Source organism: Nyctibius grandis, chromosome 3 (assembly GCF_013368605.1).
Source record: "Nyctibius grandis isolate bNycGra1 chromosome 3, bNycGra1.pri, whole genome shotgun sequence".
Classification (NCBI taxonomy): Eukaryota; Metazoa; Chordata; class Aves; order Nyctibiiformes; family Nyctibiidae; genus Nyctibius; species Nyctibius grandis.
Window position 1 is genome coordinate 55,060,989 of NC_090660.1, and position 26,954 is coordinate 55,087,942.

Genomic DNA, 26,954 nt, shown 5'->3' on the forward strand with positions numbered 1-26,954 from the left:
TCTCGGTATAAAGCGGGGGGATCACGAGGGTCTCGCTCTCTTTCTGCTATGGCCGGTGTCCAAGGAGGACTCCGACTGTTTTCCTGCTGCCCCCGATCCCGATCCGTGCATCCCTGAATCCAGCTCTCGACCGTCGCTGGGCCCAGGCTGGGCCTTCCCGGAGCCTGCCCTGCAGTGCCGGTGGTGACGTTGCCGACATCGGGGGAGCTCGATCTTGGTTTTGTATATATATTTGTATATATTTGATTATTCCAATATTATTATTATACTATTTTTCATTATTATAGGTTTATTAAAACTGTTTTAACTTTCCAACCCAGAAGTCTCTCTCCCTTTTCCCTTTCCCTTTGGGTGGGGGGAGGGGGGGGGGAGGGTTAACAGAGAGCGTCTGCCGCAGGTTTAATAGCCGGCCCAGCTTTAAACCATGACAAACTTCCAGTCCTTTTTTCCACCATCTTCTCATCCTCCTTCCTCAGAAGTACCAAATGTTGACATTAGTTGTGCACCTCTGCTCTGAAGGAGCAGAACACCTGGTGAAAGGAAGATGTGACTGTCACTGTTCATCTAGCACACGCAGCACTACAGTGCATAATTCAAGACGTCCTGGTAAGCCAGTGGTTTTCAGCTTTTTCCGTATCATGACCCACCATTACACCAGAGAAATTTCCAGTCTTCCTACTTTCCTTCTGTTCACCTATGAAGAAACGATCTGTTAACTCAATCCACTGGTTGAATGTCCATTATAGGCAGATCTAAAACACAATCAAATATTGTATCAGTCTCTTGATAAAAGATGAACTTCGGTTTTGGTACAAGATGAAGTTCTAACTGGACACACCACTGAAATTGTGCCATTTCAGAAATTTACTGGATTAAATCCTAACCACATTGAAATCAGTGGCAAAACACCGTTCATTGGCCACTATCCATCTACCATTATTTCATTAAAATCAAGAAACCATCACTGCTTTGGAGCAGAAGTTACTATTCTGACACTCCTGTACTTTCTGCTTGCCATGCTTGCTTATGAAAAGACACCCCCTGTGTATTTTCTCCCAGCATGAAGAAACTGCCAGGGACTAGAGGACCTCACAGCATCTGATGAGCTTAGCAGTAAAGCATGTTGGGCTCGCTACTAGAAGGAAACAATCCCTCCCACACACCTGGAAGAGTGGGAATGGGCTACCCTTAACCAGGGCTCCTGAAGAACAGCAATCTGCCAACACAAGTTAGAACAGACTTACAGCTGCAGCTAGTGCTCATCTTCCTTTTTTTCATCCTGTGATCTTTCAGTGGTTGTGTAGACCATTCAAATAGCCCACCATTAGATGTCAACAAGGGTTGGGCTGACAGCTGAACTTCCATATGAGGCAACGGAGCAGCAAGCATAACTTTTTTTCCCCCCCATCTTTCCGCACCACACTGCAAATGCCTGCTACGTGCAGCAAGGACATAAATGAACTTTTTTTGACTCATACAAAAGTTGCAGAGGTAAAATTAGGAGACAAAACCCTCTTCAGTCTCATAGTATAATGGATGCAAAGTAAACATGTTTCCTGAACTTTTTATGATTTCCGATGAATAATCAAATACATTCACGCATTCTTACATAAATACATCTTTCTTAAATGCAATAATTTTTAATTTTTGGTACAAGAGACTGGATTCCAATCTACCTATATACAAAACAGCACAGAATTACAAGAAAGTGTATCTAAGTCAAATTCTTAATTTTTATTAATTCAAAAACTGCAGAAAAAAAAAATCACAAGTTTCTAAGTACAAATAAATCAGCTAAAATAAAATGGTTGTCAAGTTAAAACTCATTTTCCATAATTTTCCCTTCCTCGCTATTGCCCACAGTACCATTAGAAATCCTACAAGTGCTTTAGAAATTGATTTTATCTTACCAATGTGATAGTAAACTGTAAGTTTACTATGTAAGAAAGCAAACCGTTTAGGCACGAGGTGGCAGAAGACATAAGCACAAATATCAACCATGTTTCCTTAACTTGTCAGTTGAAATCCAAGTGTACTAAAGACCTGCATGGTATTGTATTCAGAATGTCAGAGCTTACTCTGTGAAATAAGGGCTCCTTTTTTTTTTTTTTTTTTTTTTTTAATCTTAACCGTTTGTTGTGTCTTTTTTCCTTCCAGAAAACAGAAGCCACTTAAGTCAGTGTATACCTTACTGGTCAGTGCCAGTGTTCTGGCTAGAAGAGTGGCAAAAGTGACAAAATGGGTTCCAGCACCAGAGAATGAGAAGTAGAGAAGCTGTAGTGTGAAAAAGACTGGTTCATACTTGTGTTGCCAGTGTAATTAATAGTTTGGGGACCACCTGCTAAGACAGCATGACAAGCAGTCACATGCTATTTGAAGATATCACCTGGGCTAGGTCATCAGTTGCTCTCTAAACAGAGCAGTGATCAAGGTGAACAACTAAAGTCTGCTGCTTTTCTAACTACACCTAAAGGAACTGTCAAACTGACAATTAAATCATAACAAAATTAGAACAAGTTTTGTTCCATATTCCAGATTCTATCTTTTACCCATCGTTTGATACTTGCCATTCTAATAACAGGTGCAGTTCCACTGTCATTCATAAATACAAAATTTTATTTGCACTTCATTAGTTTAGAAAGACCACAATGTTTTTCAATACCACAACATTCAGGACACACCAAGTTATTCAAATATGTAACTACTGATTTACCACAGCTAAACTAAACAGTGCATTTTAATAAAAGATATACCAAAGATATAATTCACAAATTCATTATCAGACAAAAACCTAACACAGTATTTGCTTGATGGGAATAATTTCCACCATTAGGAAAGAAAATAATTTTACCTTAGGTTCCCTTCCCCCCAACCCTACAGATGTCCAGACAAATACACATATATATTCCTTAACACAGGAAAATGTATCATCTCAATTTTTTTTTTTTAAGAAGAATTTGTCTAGGACAGCAGCATTGCTTTTTATACTTTCATTTAGAGGTTGAATATATCTCCACTCTTTTACTGAAACTTAATGATTCTTGCAACCAAGTTTATGCTTACGCAGAAAATTATATATGCTACTTCAGAGTGCAATCTTAGATCTGCACCAGATGTGACGTCTCGGTACACAAAGAAAGGGTGCAGCATTAAACAAAATAAATAAGACTGCCAAAAACTAAACTTAGCTTTTCAATAAATCCAGTCAGCAGAGGATGCTACAGCCAAAAATGTTTTCACTACATTAAAAGGAAACATAATGCTGATTATGGAACTTTGTACATAAAGTCCTCTGTTTTTAAAAAATCTGTCTTTAAAATAGTTAGCAAAGCACCATATACTTATCTTCATACCAGAAGAGCTTCTGCCTGCCTGTTTATAATAACAAGAACTATTACAACATTTATGTCAAGAATAGGTATAGATTTAATTTCTCCTCCTCGTCGTCTGGAAGTGTGGTAAATCTTCACCGACTGTACAGTATTTATAACACTGGGACAATGAATGAAATATCATTGTGAGGGAGAGGGGTAATAATTAAACGTTATAGCTGAATCCTACACAGGATTGCATATTTGCATATTTACAAGTTAGTGTGTAGCTCTGACTCGAATAACAAAGTGCAACAAGAAACTGCCAAATGATTGTAGTGCAGAGTAGTACAGATACTTTCTTTATCCTCCCACTCCTATTTTTCACTCTGTATGGAGTAACAAGTCAACAGCAACGGACATGTGGCCTTGGAGGAGGCAGTTCTGGTGGATTTCTGGGCTCTGGCTGCAGGGACAGGATACTGTTGGACAACTCATTTCTTATAACATCCAGTGGCATCTTAAAGAAAAGAAAAATCACCTGTAAACAGTCATCTGCATAGAACTCAACACAATGAGCTCGTTTCAAGAGTTCACTCTCAGCCAAAGCCTCAATTTCAGCATCTTTTGGTTCTTTTTAGTGAACTACATTTGAGCAAGTTGTGTTAAGAACTTCTTTCAGAAAAAAGTTACAAGACATCGTTGAAATAAAGCCACTTCCTAAACCAATTACAGCAAATTACAACAGAACTGCTGGCAAACGAAAACAGGCAACTGTACAGCGAGTCACTGATATATAATGAAGTTATAGGAAAGAGGAAGTATAGCAAATAGGAGCAGATGTTTACCAAATTCAACAACTGTATTTGTTAACTGAACTGTTCAGCAGAGTCTCTGAACTACATCATGCGCACTACTTATTAACCAAAAATTTCACCTGACTGTGCGCTTTTGCCCTCTATGTCCTCCCAACAAGTACCTGTAGTCATTATTTAAACATTGACCATTTATGTGGTCAGAGGAACTACCACCTGAGTATTTTACCTTTTTCAGAATGTCATCAACAAGTTTTAGAAATATTTCATCCACATTAAAATTATCCTTGGCACTTGCTTCACAGAACCGCATCCCAGTTATTTGCTGTGCAAACTGATGGAACAGAAAATAAAATAACTACATGAAGATATGCACAAACAGCAACAAACATCAAATATACACTCATAAAATCTTTAAAAAAACCCCACCACTTTCCCCAAACCTGTGACTGAAGTCTAATTCAATTAATAATCCTGAATCTCCAACATGCAGCAAATATTGCCACATATAGCTGATTTTCACTTAAAATTGGTTTACTGGAAAAGTGTGCTGCATTTTTCCAGACTTAAATTTGAGAAATTCATGTCTTCAGTTGAAGTGGATTGCTGCAGATTGCCTAAAAGTTAAGAACTTTTCAGAAGAGTTAATCTCAACCTTATTATTAAAATGCAGAAAAGGGAAGTACAGATGTAAGAATTAGCCTTGACTCTCTAACAGAAAATGCTTCCAAATGCACGATGGGTAGCTGAAGGAAAATGTTTGTGTGTGTCCATACTGCTAGTGTCCTGATCAAGATGGTGCTATGAGTTCTATGCTAAAACATATTCTCTTGTCAGGTTCCTTACCACTTTTTGAGTTGGAAGAGAACAAAACAAACATGAAAACAAAGGTGAGCTAAGTAATCGAGCAGGGCTGTTGCCTGTCCTAAAACACTACTGAAAAGCAAACATCTGGAAGAAGGCTCACAAAGATGTCCTGAGTAGAGATATCTCCATTTGTGATTCAAGCCTTCACTATATCCTCTTTCAGAGCCCAAAAAGGAGTAACCCCTGCACTACTGTGTAGTGTAAGCCAACTTGTAGCTTATTCTTTCTTTATATCAAAGACATACTCCTCCAGCAGGAAAGCATATAATTGCACAGTCTATAGAAGTAAATACCACATGGATTTTGACAGAACATCACCATTCTCAATATGCTCCTTAGATCTAACAGTCTGAACAGGCGTAGCCACGGACTGTCACCAGCAATGCCACAGCAGTTTTGCTTCTAACAGTAACTAAGAATTTGGTTAGACCTGTTCTTACCTTTTCTCCCTGCTGTCGAGTAATCTCTCGATCAACTTCACAGTCCAGTTTATTTCCAACTAATAGAAGTTCTGCATCTTCTGAAGCATACTGCAATTAAAACATTTTTAATTAACTAAACCTAGAAACGTAAGATTTAGTAATGCCAACACAATATTTAAAAAGGGCAATTTCTCTACTAAATAAGGAACTGCACCTACACAGTTTATATGTAGAAGTTCTTCCCAAGCATTATTTCCAAAATTTTCGACTTCAATTTTTAAATTCCATTTTTAAAACATGACTTGAGAACTAGTTGTTCTAGCATATCTAAGAATGAACATAATGACCTTATTTCACAGACAGGAAATAAAACATTTTTTTTTCTCCCCCAGTGCACACGCAAATGAGTAACGTTACAGATTTCCACTGACACTTCTAACTGGGACAATTCTAGTTCCTAGAAGCAGGAACAGACAACAATTTTGCAACAAAAACACATTAATGTTAAATCCCAACTAAGAGAATCCAGTGAAAATTAGTTGGCATTAGTTTAATAATCCTACATTAATGCTGTTCTAAGTCCTACAAAGTACCTTTGAGGAAAAAAATTGCTTCTTAAAGAGAAATGTAAAAAGAAAATACTTAAGGCCTACCTTATCAATCATTTTCATCCATTTTGGTAAATCATCGAATGTTTCCTTCTTGGTGATATCGTACACCAAAATAATTCCCTTGGCACTTCTGTAATAAGCTGAGGTAATGCTGTTGAATCTCTCCTGACCTGCTGTGTCCCTAAGAAGCAGCAGCAAACATTGGCACAAATATTTCACCAACTTGCAAAGCACAGAATAACTTTGCTTACATTTTAATAAAAACACCCCCCCACTCGTTAGACACTCTATATTGAACATTTCCTTTTGTATGTGTGATTTTCAGGCAAAAAAAATGGAGCAGTACTTTCAATAATAAAAAGTTTTCGTATCAGGACTACTTATCCCATACTAACGACATCAAGAAAGGCCACCAAACAGTTCTACATGTCTGAGAATGAAGCTGTCCAATGAAAATGTACCAGCAGATGAAGCTAGTTTTGTGTTGTTGGGGTTTGTTGTGTTTTTTTTTTAATAGTATTGAAAAAAATGAAAAAAGAAATGGATACATGCTTATCAAATACAGCCAGACACCCAACTATAAAATGAGCAATGCACTGATCATTATGATTCAAGCTTTCAGAGCCTTTTTGGATCAGCCACAGCAATTCAGCTATAGTTCTAAAACTAATGCAGAAGCTCGTGGCAAAAATGAATGAAAAGAGTGAGCAACCACTATGTGGTACGGCTTTTGAAGGTAGACACCTGGCTTTCATGCTTACATCTACTGATCTGAGGTGTCCAAATAACATTTCCATTCTCGCTTTCAGCATTGTAGGTACTTCAGACAGGGTGCATTTACACTGGAGACTATTTTCCAGCAATGACACCATGTCTCCCGTACTAGCTATGGCTTATATTCCAAAGTAGATGAGACAGAAGGGTTACTGTTTACTGAACAATGAAAACCTGTGAACTGCTTTTAATCATATCATCAAGCCTGCTTATGGAAGATTTTCGGCAGTTATACTGAAAAAAATAACGGATGCATATTCGAAGTCTTAAAATGTGACTGGTATCACAACTGGAAAGTAAGTTATACGGTACTCCAAAGTGATCAAGCATTTGCTGCCTGAGCTCAGTCCCCAGAGACAATGGATAATTTTGAAATTCCACCGTTAGAGCAAGTCAAAAGATGGACCAAAATTAAAAGTGGATGAGGGAAAATGTGTACACGTGTATTGGGACTCAAAAGGAACTCTCTTCAACAGTCACATTTTAGACAAAAGGAGGAGAAGGATGAATTTGGGAATGAGATTAACAATGGAGACCTGAAACACTTGTTACTAAAAAAAAGTCACGTTCACAAAATGCCACATCCATTGTCCTGAAGAATTAATTCTTTTAAAATCTGTGCACAACAAGCAGTAGAATAAACTACCACAAACCTATCTTACTTTTCACAAAATCTTTAAGAATTTTAACTAAGCAGGTTTAAAAGTGAAGTACTTTCTCCTGAAATTGCCACAAGTGTACTTGATAGCAACAAATCTTTGCTAATGATTTCACAAAGTAAAGCAGCATCCACTAGAAAAAGATTTGAAACCTCTGCTTCATAGGCTGTGGAAAAATACTGACTAAAGCGCAAGCCAATGGCATTGCAATACGGGGCAGAAGAGAACAAATTCCTATCGCATCCATTCTTATTTTATTTTTATTCAAATCCCATTCTCTACTCAGAACTTCAGAATTACATCCATACAAACCTTTGGGACCCTACAGAAGGTGAAAACAGGTAGCCTGTTTCAATAGGTCAAGCTCTAGTAGTATTTCAGACCAGTTTTAGATGCTTAATTGGTTGCTTATCACTAATGAGGCATTTTTATTAAAGCAATAGAAGTTCTGGCAGCTGAAATGACATATATAAGTATTACTCGGAGCAAGTAACTCTCCCTTCTCTTCCATCACTTCTTTGCTATGGTCAGATTTATTTTTTGAAAGGTCCTTTGGACATTCACTCCATGAAAAATTAAAAAATTCTAGTACGAACCGTTGATTTTCCACATATGGATAACATTGCTTTAGTGTTTATGGACAGACTTCTCAGAACTATGACCTTGTAGAGCAGCCCCTGCAATCTGTTGCTAATCCAGCCTACTGATCAAGTGTATTAAGGATGGGATCCCTTTAGTTCCATTGTTCTGAGGAGACATAACTAGACAGCAGGTGGAAGGTCATACGTGATGTGGAAGAATGCACCAATTCTAGCTTTGGCCAGAATAATGGAAAAAGTTCTTTTTTTGCTGGTCGGTCTTCCCCCTCTTCTCTGTGCCCCTACCGGAACACAGAAATAAAGGGGCTATTTCAGAGTCACCTGGCTGTGCCTTCACGTCAGTGCTAAGGACCTTTAGCAACTCCATCACAGAGAGGATACCAGGGTACCAGATCACTCAGTTCATACCATTAGAAAAACAGAGTGGAAATAAACGCACTAATGTTCAACTACGCTCTCTGAAGACAGTCATCAACACACTGGATAAGCCTATGGGTAGGCAATGGAGCCAACTATGCAACATTATGCTTCCATCTAAATACGAGAAAAAACTTAACTTTGAGGGTCACAGAGCACTGGAACAGGCTGCCCAGGTAGGTTGTGGAGTCTCCTTCTCTGGAGATATTCAAAACCCGCCTGGACATGACTCTGTGCAACGTGCTCTAGGGGAACCTGCTTTGGCAGGGGGTTGGACTAGATGATCTCCAGAGTCCCTTCCAACCCCAACCATGCTGTGATGCTGTGATTACACTCTGCTGCTCCAGCTATCTCCAACTCCACATTTCCTCCAGCCTGCTGTATCTCCAAGTCTACGTGGTACTATCAGCCTCTCCTCACCCCACAACACCCTCAAGCTCTTTAAAAGTTTATAGTATTCCCAGGCTGCCGCTCCTCTCTGTAACCTCAGGTCCCACACTCCCCTTTGTGTAGGTCATTCACCCAAGTATCACACAGCTTGTAGTCTGGCTTGCTGGCTAATCGAGACACAACACATGCTGTGGCCAGCTTAAAACACCCATGGACAGCCCGGCTGCCCACTACATATGTTAAATGGCCAGATGGTCACTGACTGTCACCTGTCAGTCGTGCTAATTACAGTGGATTATGGCTGACTTTCTTTGCCTTGCTTTAAGTCATTGACTTCCCCACACTTCACACAACCAATGCCTCTACTGTGCAGCAAGTTTAAATGAAACCAGTTAACAGGTTTCTAATTGTTAAGCACGATATTCCAATCCTTGTTTCCTTTGAAAACTGGAAGAAAATAAGCTGAATTTTTGGTCTCTAACATTACATTAACATTGTACCAGCTACAAATAGTAAGGTGAAAATTGAAAAACTATTTCTGCAATAAGTAAGTTTAGAATGCAACCCCAAGCTACCTAAATAAGCTGCCAATTGAGAAGAGTATCAAGCTGACCTTTCACATGGAAAATCTCACCTTCTACCAGGTGCTACCTTTTTTTTTTCATGAAAATGTACAGTAAATTCTTCCAATATTAAGGAAAAAATTACAAGCCCTAATGAAGAGCTAATATTAAAAGCATATCCAACTTAAAATGCCTTCCTTTCATGTGCAGTGCTGGAGAAATTAAGTTTGGTATACTATTTTCATCGATGCATTACACTCCTGCAGCTGGAGTATTTGAGTAAGGATAGCTACTGAAGCACTAGTGGAAAGCTGGAAGAAGAGACGAGCATTATTTAACTGGGTTAATGGTACACAACTTCATGAATTTCCTAAGTGATACTAAGTGCTGCTAGTTCATTTGCCCTGGTCAGAATTGATATAATAGAATAAGACAGTTCAATTTAATTCAAGCTCCAGAAGTCCAAACAATAAATTACAAATTGATCGATGATTTGGCATCACTGAAAAAAATACATCAGATTACTCCTTTTCTAATGCTAAAAGCAGTTTTCTTTTATTGATTTTTTCCAAGAAATTGTTCTAATGGAAAAAAAAAAAAAGGTATTTCTAAATTGTAATCAGAAACATACAGTGTATGACTCCTTGACCATCTATAATCTGCAATAATAAAACCCCACTGCTTGACTCTTTTTCTGCTTCCAAAACAGAAGACATCACTCCAAAAACACAAACATTACATCAAACAAAAGCAAATAAAAAACCCCCACAAAGCCCATTTTCAAGTGTTGACTTGTCATATTCTTACTATTTTAGACTGTGTAAAATACAATACAAATACAGTTGATCTTAATTAAAATAGGTTTGGATAATTTTTGTTTTCCATAAATGTTCTCTGTGTCTATCTAAGAGAGTTGCTTGAAACAAACACACAGACTCAAAACTGGCTTTGGCTCTGAAGCTTAATTTTTATGAGTGGTGGTGTGAAGCGGCAACAGAAAGGAAAATGTTTTTAAACATAAGTAAAAATTTAACAGTAATTTAACACCTTCACATGCTCTGTGCTTTTATGGAACCTACGGGCAATATTTTTGAAAATGTTTTTAAGTCATTTTAGAGGTTAATTCTACTTGTCAAGCTGAGCTTTTCCCTCCCATAGAAAACACAAATATATTTAATTTTTTTTATTATAGGAAATAATTTATTCCAGAGGTACTGAACAGAAGGAACTATATTCTGTTATAGCCCAGGACAGGTGATCTTTTCCTCAGACTACTCCTTGCCCCAGAGACTTTCCAAGACAACAACTGTCCATTATAAAACATTGAGCTGGCAGAATGTGAACTTTTTATGAGAAAGCACCAATCTGGACAACCTTCAGAAGCAAATCAGACTGTTTTCTTGCCAGGTCACTGGCTTCCTTGGGCATTAAACCTGTAGAGGTACCAGAGAGCCCCTTTGGCTCCCCAGCAGGGACCTGGGTGCAGTGGCAGGGCACCACAGCTTCCACTAACCAGGTCCCTTCAGAGGGAAAGCCAGAAGTGACTGCTGCTTGTGTCAGCTGAGTGCCCAGATTACTCAGGCAAGAGGGCACAGTCAGACACCATACCATCCTGCTGAGCAACTCCAGGCACACCTATGCTTCAAAGCATGACAGCGGGTTTCCTATTAATTGGTCCTAGTTTTCAAGCTTTGAAAAAAAGCACTGATTCACAGATGCTCGGATTCACTTGGACACTTACACTATCCAGTAGTTCAGGTTATGTTACCCCATGGCCTGAGCTGCATGCATGCATTACATGTCACAGAATGTATGAGCTTGTTTCAGCCAAGAACTGCAACACAGCAGCAGATTTACTGTATCTACTACTTCTGGCAGCCCAAGGGGCACTACTAGTGTTCCAGGTGGCACAGAGAAGATGGACACCACTGCATCCTCAGTGCTGCTCTACCATTTCATAATCTAAGGAGCAGGAGGTTGTTTCCTGACTGAAAGTCAGGAAAATAGGGCAAGAGGTACTGTGAGGTAGCAGGGACTGGGTAGGAACAGGTAAGCCAGAGGCGAGAGCAGATGCCTCTGTGATCCTTAGTGCACAGTATCCCATTGTGAAAGCAATATGGGAGACAAGTCCATTTGTGTATTACTCTACTAACATTCTACTAACAGCAGCAAGTGTGAAAGCTGCTTTCAAAAGGACGTCTTGCATACCTAATGGATAACATATTCAACACAGTACTGCTGTTTTTTCATAAATTCAAGTGGTAGGGGTCTGTGGAGAACACTCTGCTGGAAGAGTGGTCAGTGGAGAGACAGGTCAAGTGATCATAAACCCACCAAAGTTAAACTCTCTTTTTAAACTATTCTTGTTTGATTTTTGAAGTGGAATCATCAAATTACAAACAAGAAAAAAAAAAATCAAACTTTGATGCTTCGAAACATAACCTTAGTCATTTTAAGAAAACAGAAAAGCATAAACTTTAGAAATGATCTGTTCACTGAATAAAACAGTTTTTTTGTAGTAAAGTTACTGTAATCATTGTACGTAAGACCACTAGGAAGTATGAGGCAACCATAATTCTGTCTCTGTGTAGGTATGAAAGGAGACTGACTTAGGATCAGCCACACAGCTTAAGTCTGTATTTCTAAACTTCCAAGTTTTGACTTGCTAATTGCTTTCCTCTTTTAAGCTAACAATTGAAGGTACAATAAGGAGAGGCTGAGGGAACTGGGGTTGTTTAGCCTGGAGAAAAGGAGGCTCAGTGGAGACCTTATCGCTCTCTTCAACTGCCTGAAAGGAGGTTGTAGCAAGGTGGGTGTCAGTCTCTTCTCCCAGGTAACAAGCCATAGGAGGAGAGGAAATGGTCTCAAGTTGTGCCAGGGGAGGTTTAGATTTGATATCAGGAAAAATTTCTTCACTGAAAGGGTTATCAAGCAGTGGAACAGGCTGCCCAGGGAAGTGGTTGAGTCGCCATACCTGAAGGTATTTAAAAGACGAGTAGATGTGGTGCTTAGGGATATGGTTTAGGGGTGGACTTGGCAGTGCTAGGTTAACAGTTGGACTCGATGATCTTAAGGGTCTTTTCCAACCAAAATGATTCTATGATTCTGTATATTCTATGATAACAAGAGTTTATAAATAGGCCCAGCAACATACACAACATAGTTCAGGATAAATTAGCAAAAGGAGTGGTTATCTAATTGCTTTTCCAAAAAATTAGAAGTATGCCAAGAGAGTTTTACAGGTTAAATATAAGAACAGCATTTTAAAAGCCACTGTTGGAGAGAAAGTGACCCTTACGAGAAGGATGTTGTGTTCATGGATTTTATCATATTTTAAAATATTATCTCCTTATGTTGCATTTTTCTCTACCATTTTAACAGGGCTTTGCACAGGAGTAATGTTCACATTTTAGCAACCTATCAATTTTTAGTTTTAAAAGTTTCCTATCTCCTACCAGCATATTCTCAATATGTGGAAAATAATGGTTTAAACATCTCTTTTCCAACAGAACACCTCCCCTAGAAAGTATTTATTCAACATGAAGAAATTTTTTTATAAGCTTAGCACATTTCATATCAAGAATTCATATCAGCCGTACAGTAGTATCTCCATATCAGAATTTTTTGTTACCTCTGTCATCTCCAGCAGACCCTGTTAGCCAGGCTAACAACTGCTGGCTCAACTGCCAGCCTTGTGGTCGTATGTTTCCAAACAGGGACAGATGATGGATGAAGACATGCCACTAACATTCAAGTGTTAGGTGACTGATGATACCGAAGATGAAGCAGCAGTTAACTCAGAGGGAAGCAAGACAGACACATGGTGTGACAAACAGAGTTGATGGTGACCTGCCAAGAGGAGTTAGTAAGCTGAATTCACTGCATCCACGTAGTTAAGAATGAGAAACCACCAGAATATCCCAAAAGTGTAACAACGAGCATTTTTAGAGTTTTTTTGGACTGTTAGCAGCTTTAACAGCTTAACTACAATGCCAATTATGCATCATACACTGTTAATAAACCAAAGCTAAGCTTCTACATAGTAGTATATAAGATTAATGTATAGAACATAGCTGGTTTATTCTCTCATAACAATGTTTATGTATTGTATTACTCTGCAAAGCAAAGGAGCTCTTAAGCTCAATAATTTCTAAACAATAGAAATTGTATTAATCATTGACATGGAGAATTATTATCAGGAAACATGTAACCTACTCCAGAAAGGGAAAACTTAGTTCGGACTTTGCGCTTTCTGTAGTAGGACAGTTAAGGTATAGAGTCTTATTTGTATGGGATCATTTTACTTCTCAGTGCTGCTTAGAGTTGATATACTTTATTTAGTCTTGAATGTCCTTAAATAACTTTAAAGTTATTTAATATAGTGTCAAAGAAACAGCACTGCCTATACCAAGTTTTAGAAAAAATACTTCACAGTTGTTTTATAATTGCTGTTACAATGAAGGTCAGTTTTAAACAGTCCAGAAAATAAAAAGAAATAGGTGTACTTTCTCTAGTGTCTATTTTACACAGTCACCTTTTGTTGTCTGTAGAAATCCTATTCTATTTCTTGTGTAGGTGATATTCTAGGAAAAGGGGTTTGAGACCTCTGTGATGCATTAGCATGTCAGTAATTACATTCATGTCCTATTTCTAACTTTATCTCTCCTTCTCCTCCTTTACCCTCACAAAAATCTAAGAACTTGTTGGTTTGCTTAAGTCTTGTGGGAATAGAGGAGAGGAGGAATAGGGTAAGAGCTAAACCAGCTTGTAACAGTTAATAGTATTAGACAAGCATATTAATTCATGCTAGAACATAAAAATTAAAACATACTGCTGGTTGCACATTTGTTTTACTTACCAGATTTGTAATCTAATTTTCTTTCCTCTTAGCTCTACTGTTTTGATTTTAAAATCAACACCTATAAATAAAATACAGTAAACAGAAAAGGAGGAATAAGAAGCAAAAGTAATGAGGGTGTAATTATTATTTTTTTGATAGGTTTTTTTTTCATATCAACTTGTAACAGTCTGAACAAGCAGAAGGGTTTGCACTACTATGGGTGACCTCAGGAACATCATGGGGATCTGACAACCACTATATAGTCTGTGAGCCATCGAATTCGGCAGCATCACAACATAAACCTCCCACTTTGTGCAACACTTCCAGCAGCAGGTAAACCCAACATAACAGTAAAACAACAGGCACTGTTTGTTTTTCTCTTATTCACACCGACTGTCAAGGACATGCCTGCTCTACTTCCAACTGGCACAGATGCCCTGGAGGCATGGAGCGAAACCAACCCCTCCACATCAGTTTTGCTGTCTGTGAAGTGGGAACAATACACCTGATTTCCAGGCCCGATGCTCAGCATCTGTAAAACACTTTAGTAGAAGTGCTGGAATTGTGGTTGGTTTATGAAGAAGGTTGTCAGCACTGTCATTCTTAATTCCTGAAAATATTTATTAGCAAACTGCTTAGATTTACAGAGGGTATTTGACTTTTAAAATTTCTTTTATACCTGTATGGTACTTTTATCCATCATCTCAAAACTCCAGCCACATTTTGAATGCATGCTAAATATCAAAGATAGAATCATGAAGACTTTGTTATACAGAAAGATTTTACTTATATAAAAAAATAATAATGCTGGCAATCAACACATAAGACATACTATGGTCAAACAATACCTAGACACAAAAGATTACCACCTCAACTATAGGAATATTTCAGGGTACAAGTGTCCTAGAATATCATAGCATTTGTAGATTGTGAACCTATTCATTTTACTATACATTTGTACGAAGATTTTTTGCTTCAGCTCTTCCTTCTGAACACCATCCCTCCTAACAGCGCTAAATCAAAGGGCGAAATAAAAAGACAAGAGAACATGGTTCAGACTGGTACACTTACATTCACACAGAAGTGTAGAAGCATAGTATGTTGGAAACACTTTTGCTATTTCACATACATTTGTATACCAAGGATAGAGATGAAAGTGAAGAGGAAAGAAAGATTTTTATTTTCTCTAACAAAAACTACACATTTTCCTAATGTCTACCCTTGGTAAAAGCTGAGTGTCCCTGTTGATATTGTTAGAGCCAAGACTGGATTGCAACTTTGACAAAAAGGACTGAACCTGACCCTTATGCAAAGCTTTTCAAAACTCCTGAAAATTTAAGTAGGGGAAAAAAAAAGGTGCATTTTATATCCTGAAAACCAGTTACACATTGTTAAATTGGCATTTATTTCGAAGTGCTTTTAAATATAGTTATGTCTATAAAGTTTTTGGTATGAGATAATAAAATGGACTAAGGTTTTAAAAAACAGATACACTTTATGAATTGAAATGTAATGGATAGATTCAATTCTATTTTTAGTTTGCAAAGCAGGTTGCCACTGTTCAGGTAGACTAAACAAATGGAAGGATCACTGATCTTCATTCTCCTAAACAAAAATCCCTTCAAACAGCTTGCAGTTGCACAATACATAGTGATAAAAGTATTGGTTACCACCGTGACATTTGTCCTCTTTCTCCATGTCTTTAGAATTGGCTAGCACACTTATTCGCCAATTCTTGGAGAGCTATTCCAGAGGTTTGATGTTTATACTTCACTTACCAAAATGTATCCCATTCAAACCCCAGCAAAGTTCTTAGGCAACACAGGAGCTAAAGTGTTAAACCGATTTGTACCATACAGTCTACAATTTTAATGGTAATTTTCAAGTATTCATATGCAAATTGAGAAAAATATTAGAATGTTTAAAATTTCAGAGCATTTATTAATCCTAACTTTAAGAAATATTTTTCTTTTGAAAAACCACCATCTGTGTTAGTGTAAAAGCAGAAGCAAAATGATCCAGCTATGTTCTACTATCCAAAATGTGGGAAATAAGAATTCCTGTAATTACAGCTTTTCTATTAATGAGAATTTTTTTTTTTAAGAAACACACATCCATTTCTACCGTTAAAAGCCTTTTCTCTATATAAATGCATTTAAAGTATAAAATGCAATTGTCTTAATGGCCACAGCTTTGTCTACAAGACAGCAACAGCTCTTTATAATTAGTAATGCTCTGCAAGCATCAATGCAACACCAAAAACTTAACATCTGCCAATACTGCAGGAAAACTGGCAACTTTCCTTTTGCACGTGAAGAAACAAATTCCTAAGCCTGTCGGGTTTCATTACCAACTTTCACCACAGACCTGCCAAAGGTAGTGCTTTGAGTTTACATACAAATTAGTAATTGAATTAAAACACCACCACAATCATTTGTTTTTCACTTCAGTTTCAGTATCATCTCAAGTTAGGAAAAGTTCAATGAAACAAATTATCTAGCTTGATTAACATCAATGAAAATACCTATATGAAAAGTTTTGCTATCCATACAATTACTCCAACTATTAAAAACAAGAGGAAAAGCTGTTAATATTCTTTGAAAGTCAATCAGGAAACTAACACTTTTCACTATTACAGGTAACAAATACTTGTTAGTCACACATGACATTGAGAGTTAGACAACTGCACCTTTCCATTCACGTATGCTAAGCCACTCTTATATGTTCTTTATATTTGCAGTTGTAGAATAGAAGATTTGGGACCAACTGCTGAAAATTCCCATTCTTCAACAAAATAACTGCAAACAGTTCTTTTAAGCATCTCTATTCAGCACAGGATAGAGAAGGTATTAAGTCTGCTCTTAGAAAACAGTGTACTTTTTTAAATAAGTACTTTGTAATACCAGTGTTGGTGCCAGCAATATTTGATAAATTTTTAAAAATCTTTGGTTCAACAAACTTACAGTTGCTCTAAGCAAGATGTGCCTTTCTCAGTCTTGTTAAACCTAATTCTAAGCCCTGTTAAGTACACGCACACTGTCAGAATTTTTTCACGTTTCACTCTGTTTGTAATGATACTGGTAGTCCTTGCAGTTACTACTCTCTTAAGGCAGATCCCAAACCACAACTAACACCCAAGTTTAATAAACTTGTGCATTTGTTCTGTGTTCAATCCCACCAGAGGCTGCTCCAGTCCTGAAGCTCTATAGCTGCACAGTGGTGTGCTAGAATGCATGCACTGACAGAGGGGACTTACTAGCCCTGACCTAACACTCTACTAGCACAGCCACACCAACACGTTGCCCACCGTTCACCTCCAGTTATGGTGGGTATCCCCTAAAAGGATGCCAACAGCAGCTAACACAAACAAGCTACTTAAGCACTTTGTGTCCTTAATTACGCAAATAGAACCAAGGTCATGGCTTTGTATATAGCTCAATCAAATAGAGAAATCAATAATTACTGTTGACAACTGCATTAAATCTGAACAACACATCTTATAGAAAGAAAGAATTTTTAAAGGCTCTCTTTAGCTGCTACAACACTGGCAAACTATTGCTGGTTTGCATGCTACCTACTTTGCATTTTAAATGCCTGCTGACTATTCATTATTGTCAATGAATAACCAAATGTACACATGCCAGTGGAGCCAACAAGTGCATGTGCTTATGACCATACCGAAGCGTGCCCTTTTCCAGGTCACAGTGATGTGAGGGGAACCAAAAGGCTTATCACAATCTCCCCTCCTATCAAAAAGTCAGCCTGCTCTCCATACATCAGGCTTGCATGGACCATACACAATCAATGCGTTCAGTTTTTCTAAAATTATTACACTCACACCATGAGTAAATTCAGACCACCACTTCTTGTGAATTAAAGGTGTGTGTTCTGAATGTCAGATTTTGACCCCTATTTTTCTCTGGAAAGGCCTTTTTCACGAATCTAAACACACATCTCATACACATGTAAGAACTAATGAAAAAGACACAAAAATACAGATCTCAGCCTCTGCTTTGGGTTTCTGATTTTGCATCTATTAAGCATTTCAAAGTATACTGATTCAGCTTGCCCTACCACTTAAAACTGCAAATGAGCTGCTGCCCTCTCCTCACAGGTTACATATGTGTCAAACAAGGCATTAAGTACAGCAGCCCTTATGTGGTGTGTGTGTATGGTAAGACTATTAGCTAAGGATTTTCAAAATTTTATACAAAGCACGTTGTTTTTGTTAATAGCACATGAACTTTGGATTAAAATTATGCTTCATGGAAATAAGAACACCCTATTACAACATGCGCTCAACTGAAACTATGCTTTTTCCAGGGAAAATAAAGGGCTAGTAGAATGGAAGGGTGTTTTTTTAAAGTATATTAAACACACAGCTAAGCAAAATGTCTGCACTCCTTTCAAAAATAAACAGCCTTAAATGAAAGAGAACAGACACTCAAAATAGAAGTGCACTAATGAAGTTCTAGATAAGGGCAAGTCAGCGAGGATGACGTATCTTGTCACTGAACCAAACTTGAAACTGAAATCCAAAAAAAATAAAGTCTAGCCCAGAACAGATTACAATACATTAATTTCACACCCCAAACAGGAACTAAAAGTTATCTACTAAAGCACAAACTGAAACACACGCAAGTAGGTCTAGCCTTACTCTTTAAAGCTAAAAGAATTTGTTCGGAAATAAAACAGATAGTGAGAAACTTCTAACTATGCTTTTTTTTTTTTTTGCCTAAGTGGCAGGAAAAAGAAGTGGAAACCATCTTGCTTAATGCACACAGAGTGACCTTTTGGAGGCCAAGATTTCCTGATAACGAAGTTCAAGAAGGAATTGGGAAAACAGATGCAAACAGAGCACAAAAAAAACCCCTCCAACTAAAATCAATTCCAATAGATTAAATTTTCAGAGGCCTACTGGTGATTTGCATCAAAGCAATCCAATCAGTGAAAAATAATCAGACCACGTTTAAAGAAACACAATCAGTTTAAAAATTCAGAGGTTGTGTACTAATTAACCATTAGAACAGACATATAATTCAAAGACTACGACAGTTTATTTAATTTGGACATCTGACAGCATTATACAGACAAATTTTCTTACTTCCGCTACAATTGATGACTGAGGTCACATGCTTCTTGAGGGAAGAACTGTCTTTGTTAGTCCTGGTCTGTAACTAAATACAAGGCAGGTGGGGGGCAGGCAAGCAACAACAAAAGGTACATGGGGGGGGGGGGGGTTACAAAACCTGTTTCAAGAAAGAAAACAAAACCATTGTATCTTATTTTAATTGAAGCTGTAAGACAGTAGGACATGCAGTTAATTTTAAAACACACTAAAGCAGAAATACCTCTTTCAAACAGCATGTTATAAATTTAAAGATTTAAAAAAGATATTCAGAAGCATTGTTAGTCAGATATGAGCCAGTTTGGGGATTATTTTAGAGGCAGGTAAAGTGTGTTGTCCATAAAGCTTCAGAGTGTAATTCCAGAACTATTAACATGCAGACATTTGAGACTGCTCGCCTAAAATAAAAGTGTACCCATATCTCAGCTGGCAACTCTGCTACATACGGACCAGAATGAAACAGATACCACCACCACAAAAAGATTTGGTAATGCACATGCAGTGACTAAATTTCGAAAGTGTAATGAGTTTTAGGAAATTGTCAGTGATTTTTGAATGTCCAATATACAGCTTCTAAACATCTCAGATGCTTGGTACTTCCCAACTCAATGAGAATGGAAGAAGTTATCATTTCTGTACATTCTTGTGGACAGTAAAATAATAAAGCCTTTCACAAAATGTAGACTTTTGACACGATTTACAGTACTAAGTTCAAAGCACGCACCAAAATTCTGATAAAAAGAATGAGGTGGAAGGGGAGCATGGAAGGAATAAGACTCTCTGTGCCTTCTTGACCAATACTTATTTTCAAAACTTCTGACTACAGAACAGGAAGACATCGCGAGCTACTGGTCTACAACCACCTGATCTGAAAGGAAAATTGAATGTGAACAAAAATCAAACTTATTTGATGAACAGCACTATCCAGTTAAAAAGGCAGAATCTATTTCAAAATGACACTGAATTTAGCATTTTGGTTTGGGTATCAACTTTCCCACTCCTTAGGCTATCAGGAAATAAGTTGCAAAAGTGTTTCTATGTGCTGTTAAACAGTTGCAATCTTAAAAACTGAGAATATTAATCCTCTTGTTTAAGCACAGCCTGGTGAAGATAGTTTACAAAGACTTCAGAATTTTTGTGATGGAAGAGACAGACTTTTTAGAGTGCCTTTCATTTTATAGTTTAGCTAAAACCACAATTATTCTGCATAGTGCATGCACTGTTTTCATGAAATGAACATTTAAGCCCACAACTCCCATAAAGAAATAAGAAAGTCCACAACCGAGAATCACATGGCACTACTTTTTTTTTTTTTCTTTGCTACTGATGCGCTCAGCTGTTCACAGCAGAGACTGAGTTTGACAGCTGCATTCAACTCTCCTTGCAAACTAAACTCCGCATTCGACACCATTCAAGTGGCCTCTCCATTTTGCCTGTTGTTCTACTTGCGTATTCTCATATATGTACTGATGAGGGACTACAAGGTACTCTGACAGTTCTAGTTTACAAATGAAGAAAAGTCAATTTCAAATTTACTCTTCTTCGCAACCTCTTGTTAATTAAAAACCCCGTGCCTCCCCAAAACCCTATTCCTGAACCCTGATAATTTGTATCATTTACCTACTACATTTTCCTATTTTATAATATAGCTTTGTTACCTTATGAAGATTCTAACGATTACGCATAGAAAACAACTGCTGACTACACCAAATGCTGTAAAATATGCTTAGTTGACACATCCCAGGCAAACAATGACTTGCCAGGTGCTTTCAGTTGCTTTAGTCTCTAGCGTCAATTACAAGTGACAACACTGCTCCCAAAGGTAAAAGGCAGCTTCCAGGGAACACAGGCTTCTGTTGCAAGTTGCATTTCCTAAACTTACGGTTAGAGAACAAGGCAGGTTCATACATGCTCCCTAATTATCTTAAGGTTTTGTGTAAGACAGTATTGTTTTCTGTGCAAGTTTCCGGCCTCTTGCTCTCCTCTATTTGTAGTTTGTCAAGTAATTGCAGCACACCATCAATGAGGTATTTGTTTTATTTACACTATTCTGCACTAGCCAAAAAGCCAATATATAAGAACAGATATGTACTAACACCCTGGACATGCAAAGATTAAGCATTTCTATGAGAACTGACCGTTCTTATCACTGATCAGAGCTTTCCTCCTTTTCTTGTACAACAGCAAAAATCTGTCAGTGAGTACAGAGCTGATTTTGGGTATAAAACAAGGACATCTTATTGCTACTTTGTCGTGATGTGGTAAGGCAAGAGACATCTATTTCTACCCTTTCTTCCCTCTCCCCATCCCAACTAAGCTTTCAGAGCCATCTTATGGAAGGGAAAAAAAAATCTTTAAAGAAAAATTAAAAATTAACTATACTTGTCAGAAAGTGCCCCCAGGCACGTACAAGTGTAGCAAAAAGATAAATCTTCCTGGTGTAGGATGTTTATCTGAAATTTTTATGTAGATTCTTCTTTATCTCAGATTACATCAAATTACTAAACTTGCTTTTAAAATAATTTTATTATGATTTACTGAAAAATTATACCATGTTTACAGTGTTTGTGAGAATAAATACTGACTAGGTAACTAAAAAACTGATGAGCAACTTAAAGGGCAGTTCTGAAAAAACGACCAATCGACACTTTTAAAATGAACAGGCTGATACTTTTAAGTGAATATAATTATGTTATATGACAAGCTTACTGAAATGAACTTAACATTTATGTTGTTAGACCACATTTTTTAAGGATAAAAGAATGAAGAAAGGCTTTGAATCGTGACAGAAACTCCAAGCATATATATGTATATATTTATAAATCATATATTATGTGTATATATATTAAAACCAGAAGCTGCCTTACTTAAGATTGCTCTGATAAAAGATAAACCTAAAAGTTTTCACCATTACTATTTTATTTGATGGACATTAGGCACTTTGAATGAACATGGGCATTTTAAAAGAATTGCTAGGGAAAAGAAAAAGCTACGGAGCTCTGTAAATCTAATGAGTTTCCAACCTACATGCCATTTCACACTAACATCAAAGTAAGGTGACACAAGGTCAAAGAGCATTTTTGTAAAGTCAAAGGAGCTTCTCTGTGGGTTATACCACAGTGCATTTGCATGCCATTGATCTGGATCCCACAGGCTACAATTAGTCTGAAACAGATCATGGGGCACAACATTCCCATCACAAACTTAGCTGAGTAGCTTTACCTATGATTTTGCTTGTAAACCAGGACTGAAGGAAGCTTTAGCGTTTACTACAAGTGGTACTGTAGTTTCCTATGAATAGCTGCTAAAAGAAGCCAGCAATGCACGACGCACCCAAACCGCTCTGATATGATCAAAGGCAAGGCCTCTGTCCTGGGATGCTTTCAGACCTGGTAGAAAAGAGCTGAAGGATAAGGCTAGGCCTCAGAAACTCTACATACTAAGCCAGTACATAAAAGAAAAGCTGAGGAGCTCAACTTGATTTGAGGGAGCAGGAGAGTGAGACGCCTGAGAGGTGAGTCAGCGCAGGTCCTCAGGTTTGGCTGAGCAGGAACCTCAGCTTCAGAGATTAAAACCCGCAGAGAAGCGTAATGCCTGCAGCAAAATTAGATGCACAGGAAATACTGCTGAGTACAGGAATTTTGTAGATCTGTTATGGAAGAAAAACAGCAGAGAGATTGGGAATGAGCTAAGATGTGGTGGATATAGGCAGGACACAACCATGAGACTGAGCAGTAGTTGGACAGATGCTGGGAAGAAAACAGAGGCCTTTGACTAAATAAAGAGACTCTGATGAAAAAGAGGGTGAGATAGCACCATTTTTAAAAATGAATATATAAATTATAACATCACCACTATGGAGACCTGAATTAAGATGTATTGCTTTCAGGACAAGAACTGCTTGGGGTAAGGAGGAGGGAAGAAGCAAAGGCAACCACTCTTCCTTCACCACCCATCTTTGAATCTTCTCACAAATGTGGCAATGAGTAGTTATCCACTACCTTTGGAAAGATCATCCTTTTTCATGCTGAATTTGGCACACTTGTTTTTAACTGTCAAGAGTCTGAAAAAACTCCCAGTGATAGTTTTGGATTCTGCTCCTGTGTGAATAATGCAGGTGCATGAGGGTCAGGTAACAAATCATAAACTGTGATCAAATTTTATTTTAAAAGAAAAAGTGTATATTTATGTTTATAGACAAAGCTAATATAATGCCAATATTACCCTCACACAAGCACTATTCCATTATAGAAAATAAGTTACCTTACCTACTCTGGATTTAACACTGGCATGAAGAGAACGATTTTACATCATTGCAGACACAGAGGAACATTTCTAAAAACAATTTCTTTGCCCAAACAAGTAATAAAAATAAGTTATAACCTAATAGTAAGAACAAACATTCAGACCTAGCACATAAAATTGGAAACAGCAATATCTGTTTCTCATCTGACAACCACTTGCAAAAATCAGTAAATATTTCAGCATATTGAGTATTCTCAGTACTATGTAAATACCAGATTAAGTAGACACAATATTCTATGCAACTAACTTAATGCCCAAAATAAATACATCAGAAGAATTTTATATCAGCAGCACATCGCGTGCTGTTATGAATAATGTGCTGAAATCTGCCAAGCTCTTTTTGAACACTTGCAAAGAACTTCAGTATTTGAGATGAGACTGAAGACATGATGTGTTTTTGTTATAGAATTTACTTCACCGATCTGGCAACGTAGTCTTCTTAAATTAGCATTAAAATACTGTATCTTTCTTAATTGAATCCACATGTCTCCTTTTCAGCAGAAGCACTCCACTTTTCAACGACACAGTGTTACTATCCTCAACAGCACTTAGGGACAGGAGGCAGCCAAAGTTTTCGGACATTTGCAATTCTTCCACTGTCGAAGAAGACTTCCGAGTAGCCTGTACACTTTCATTCAAAAGGTTAAGGTGTTAAAAGTTGTTCTGTTTGGCCTATACTTCCACAGGTTTAGTATAAAATCATAAAAGTAAGGTTGAGACCATTAATATCAAGCTGAGGGAGTAAATATGTATTCTAGCATTCCATTTAAAATACAGCTTTGCTAATATAAGGTAGATACAGCAAATTTTAGTTGTTCGTTTGGTTACGTAGCCTTTTCAAATTTAATCTCAAGGTACATTCAGTTTACGTAACTTCCTCTGAAATTGGATCAGTCACATGGTTTTCAACAATGTTTCAAAACACATTCTCCACTTGTAATTCTTAAAAACCACTGAGTAAGCAGTGACAAAGGAAGAGCTTTATGATTTCAACTGTCTATCAAAGTCTGACCTCAGATCATTTTGGAGTGTGGGTTATTTTCAATCTACATGAAATGTAAATAGCAGAGGTTACTTTTCCTTAATCTCTAGTGTAAAAAAGCAGGGCGCAAGCTGACTGTGAAAAGCTCTTTCATTTAGCAGTCAAAGGATCTGGGGGAATTTCAACAGCTCTCAAGTTTAGTTAGAGGACCTTGAAAGAATGCCATTACTGTCAAGTCTTTCTACATGTATTTTGGCACAAGTTGATTTCCCTATACTGCTTTATGTTGGCACACTTTGTACATCAAACATTATGTAATCTTCTGTCTAGCAGCACACCACCATTTATTTCCTGTTTCTGTTCTAAAATAAGGAAGCTTCTCTGCTTCCATCACTGTCTCAGTTATCTAGCAAATCAGTTTTGCTTACAAGGCAGCAGACTGGAAGTCTGGACCAGGATCTAGAGTAGCCCCTCTCACCTCTCAAGATTCGCATTGGGAAACTAACCCTAGTTACAGACAGCAGCCCAGCCTTGAAGGAACCCTTGATGTAGGTCAACCCAAAGAAGATGCACGAGTTCAAAACAATGTATAGACCCGGAGAATTTATAAAGAATACATTCCACTGTTCTACTTCCTCAGCTGTACCATACACTTAATTAAATCTGTCCATCTACAGAAGCCATCAGCATTTCTTCATTACAACACGTCACTTGAGGATTATGCCTCTGATATGCTACCACTGTCTTTCTAACTTCTACGAGGTGAAAGTTGCAACTTCAAAAAAAAAAGAAGCATTGACACTAACAGTGTTAATCTGCACTACCAGATTTGGATTTTGAGAGGACCTAGGAAAGAACAAAACAACTGATAAAACACACATTAAAAGTAAAGTTAAGAGTAACTGCACATTATTTTGTCACAGGAAGATAGTTTTGGATAGTAACAATCCAGTTTCTAAAAGGCAATACAATCACCTTCCATCAGACGCCATACATTTCCTTACATTCCCAGCTACAATTAAGCTAAGCACACATATTTTCCAATGACACAGACTTAACAACTGCCTTGCTGCAACACTCAAAAGAGTTCAAGTCCACGGACAGGACGCTAATAACAATGCAGACTAACTAGCTTGTGTTCCTCCCTTTACACATTTGTGCATTAAAAGACAGCAGGCATTAAATTACTTCCAAGACTTGTACAGATGACTAAACCATGAACAAGGTACCATGCTGCAGAACTAGGAGGTTGCTCTCCGGTTAGTTGTGTGAGAAGCAAAACACACGGTGTGCTCAGGAGGTGCTCTTCAACAAACAAAACATTGACCTCCTCTGATCTAACATCATGGGGGGTTTCTTGATGAAGGCGTAACAGGAAATACGGAGTTAATCAGACTATGGTCTGGAATAGTATTTGAAGTCCCATCGACTACACTGAATACACACTGTGCAACTTTCCAACTCCTGAAATAGTTCTGTTTCCCCACACAAAGCAGCTAAGACTTGTGCACAATAACCCACTTTACCAACCACCCCTCGTTGTTTTTTTAAACTGTGTTGCTTGTTGTCCGCAAGACTGACACAGGATAGCCAACACCTCCTCAAAACCTGCAAGGACATTAGGGCCTCCACGACCTTCCCATCAAGAGCTAGGAAGCCTGACATCGAGGGCTCCCTCGCCATAAACCCTGTGAGCTCCCCACTGCGAAGCGACACACGGTCGAGCAGCCCACCCGGGGCGACGCATCCCCGCGCTCGCAAGCGGGAGGCTGGGCGGGCAGCGGCCGGGGACCCTCACGCACCCTTACGGGGACGAGGGCTGGAAGGCCCCTGAGGGGAACGCCTCGGGCCGGCGTGCGGGGAGCGGGCCCACGGTGGGGGGAACGGCGGGAGAGGCGCCAGGGAACGCGGCCGCAACCCCGAGCCCCCTGCTTCCACGGCCAGACCCCGCGGCAGGGTACGGGGCGATGCTATTCCCCCTCCCCCGGGACGGGACGCGGCCCGGCAGGCTCCCTTACCCACGGTGGACTTGCAGGCCTCGCAGAAGGTGTCGTCGGTGAAGCGCTCCATGAGGCTGGTCTTGCCCACCCCCCGCGACCCGATGATGATCACCTGCAGCTTGAAGTCGGCCGGGCGCGGCGGCTGCTTCCTGCGGCGGGACTGCCCCCCGGAGAGCGCCGGCGACCCCCCCGCCGAGCCCGCCCCGAGGTCCAGCCCGCCGCCCCCCACCCTGCGCTGCGGCAGCCCCGAGCCCGGCTCCATCAGCGACGC

At 38.6% G+C, this 26,954-nt stretch overlaps 1 protein-coding gene across 1 annotated transcript; it reads right to left on the minus strand.

Moving 5' to 3' along the window:
• Nucleotides 1-2,598: 2,598 nt before the first annotated feature.
• Nucleotides 2,599-26,954, minus strand: RAB12 (RAB12, member RAS oncogene family). Its single transcript, XM_068396228.1, has 6 exons — nucleotides 26,702-26,954; nucleotides 14,287-14,347; nucleotides 6,069-6,207; nucleotides 5,434-5,523; nucleotides 4,356-4,460; nucleotides 2,599-3,831 (listed from the first exon to the last, which is right to left on the minus strand). Exons 1-6 carry the CDS (start codon nucleotides 26,943-26,945, stop codon nucleotides 3,718-3,720), a joined length of 753 nt encoding a protein of 250 aa, XP_068252329.1. The 5' UTR covers nucleotides 26,946-26,954; the 3' UTR covers nucleotides 2,599-3,717.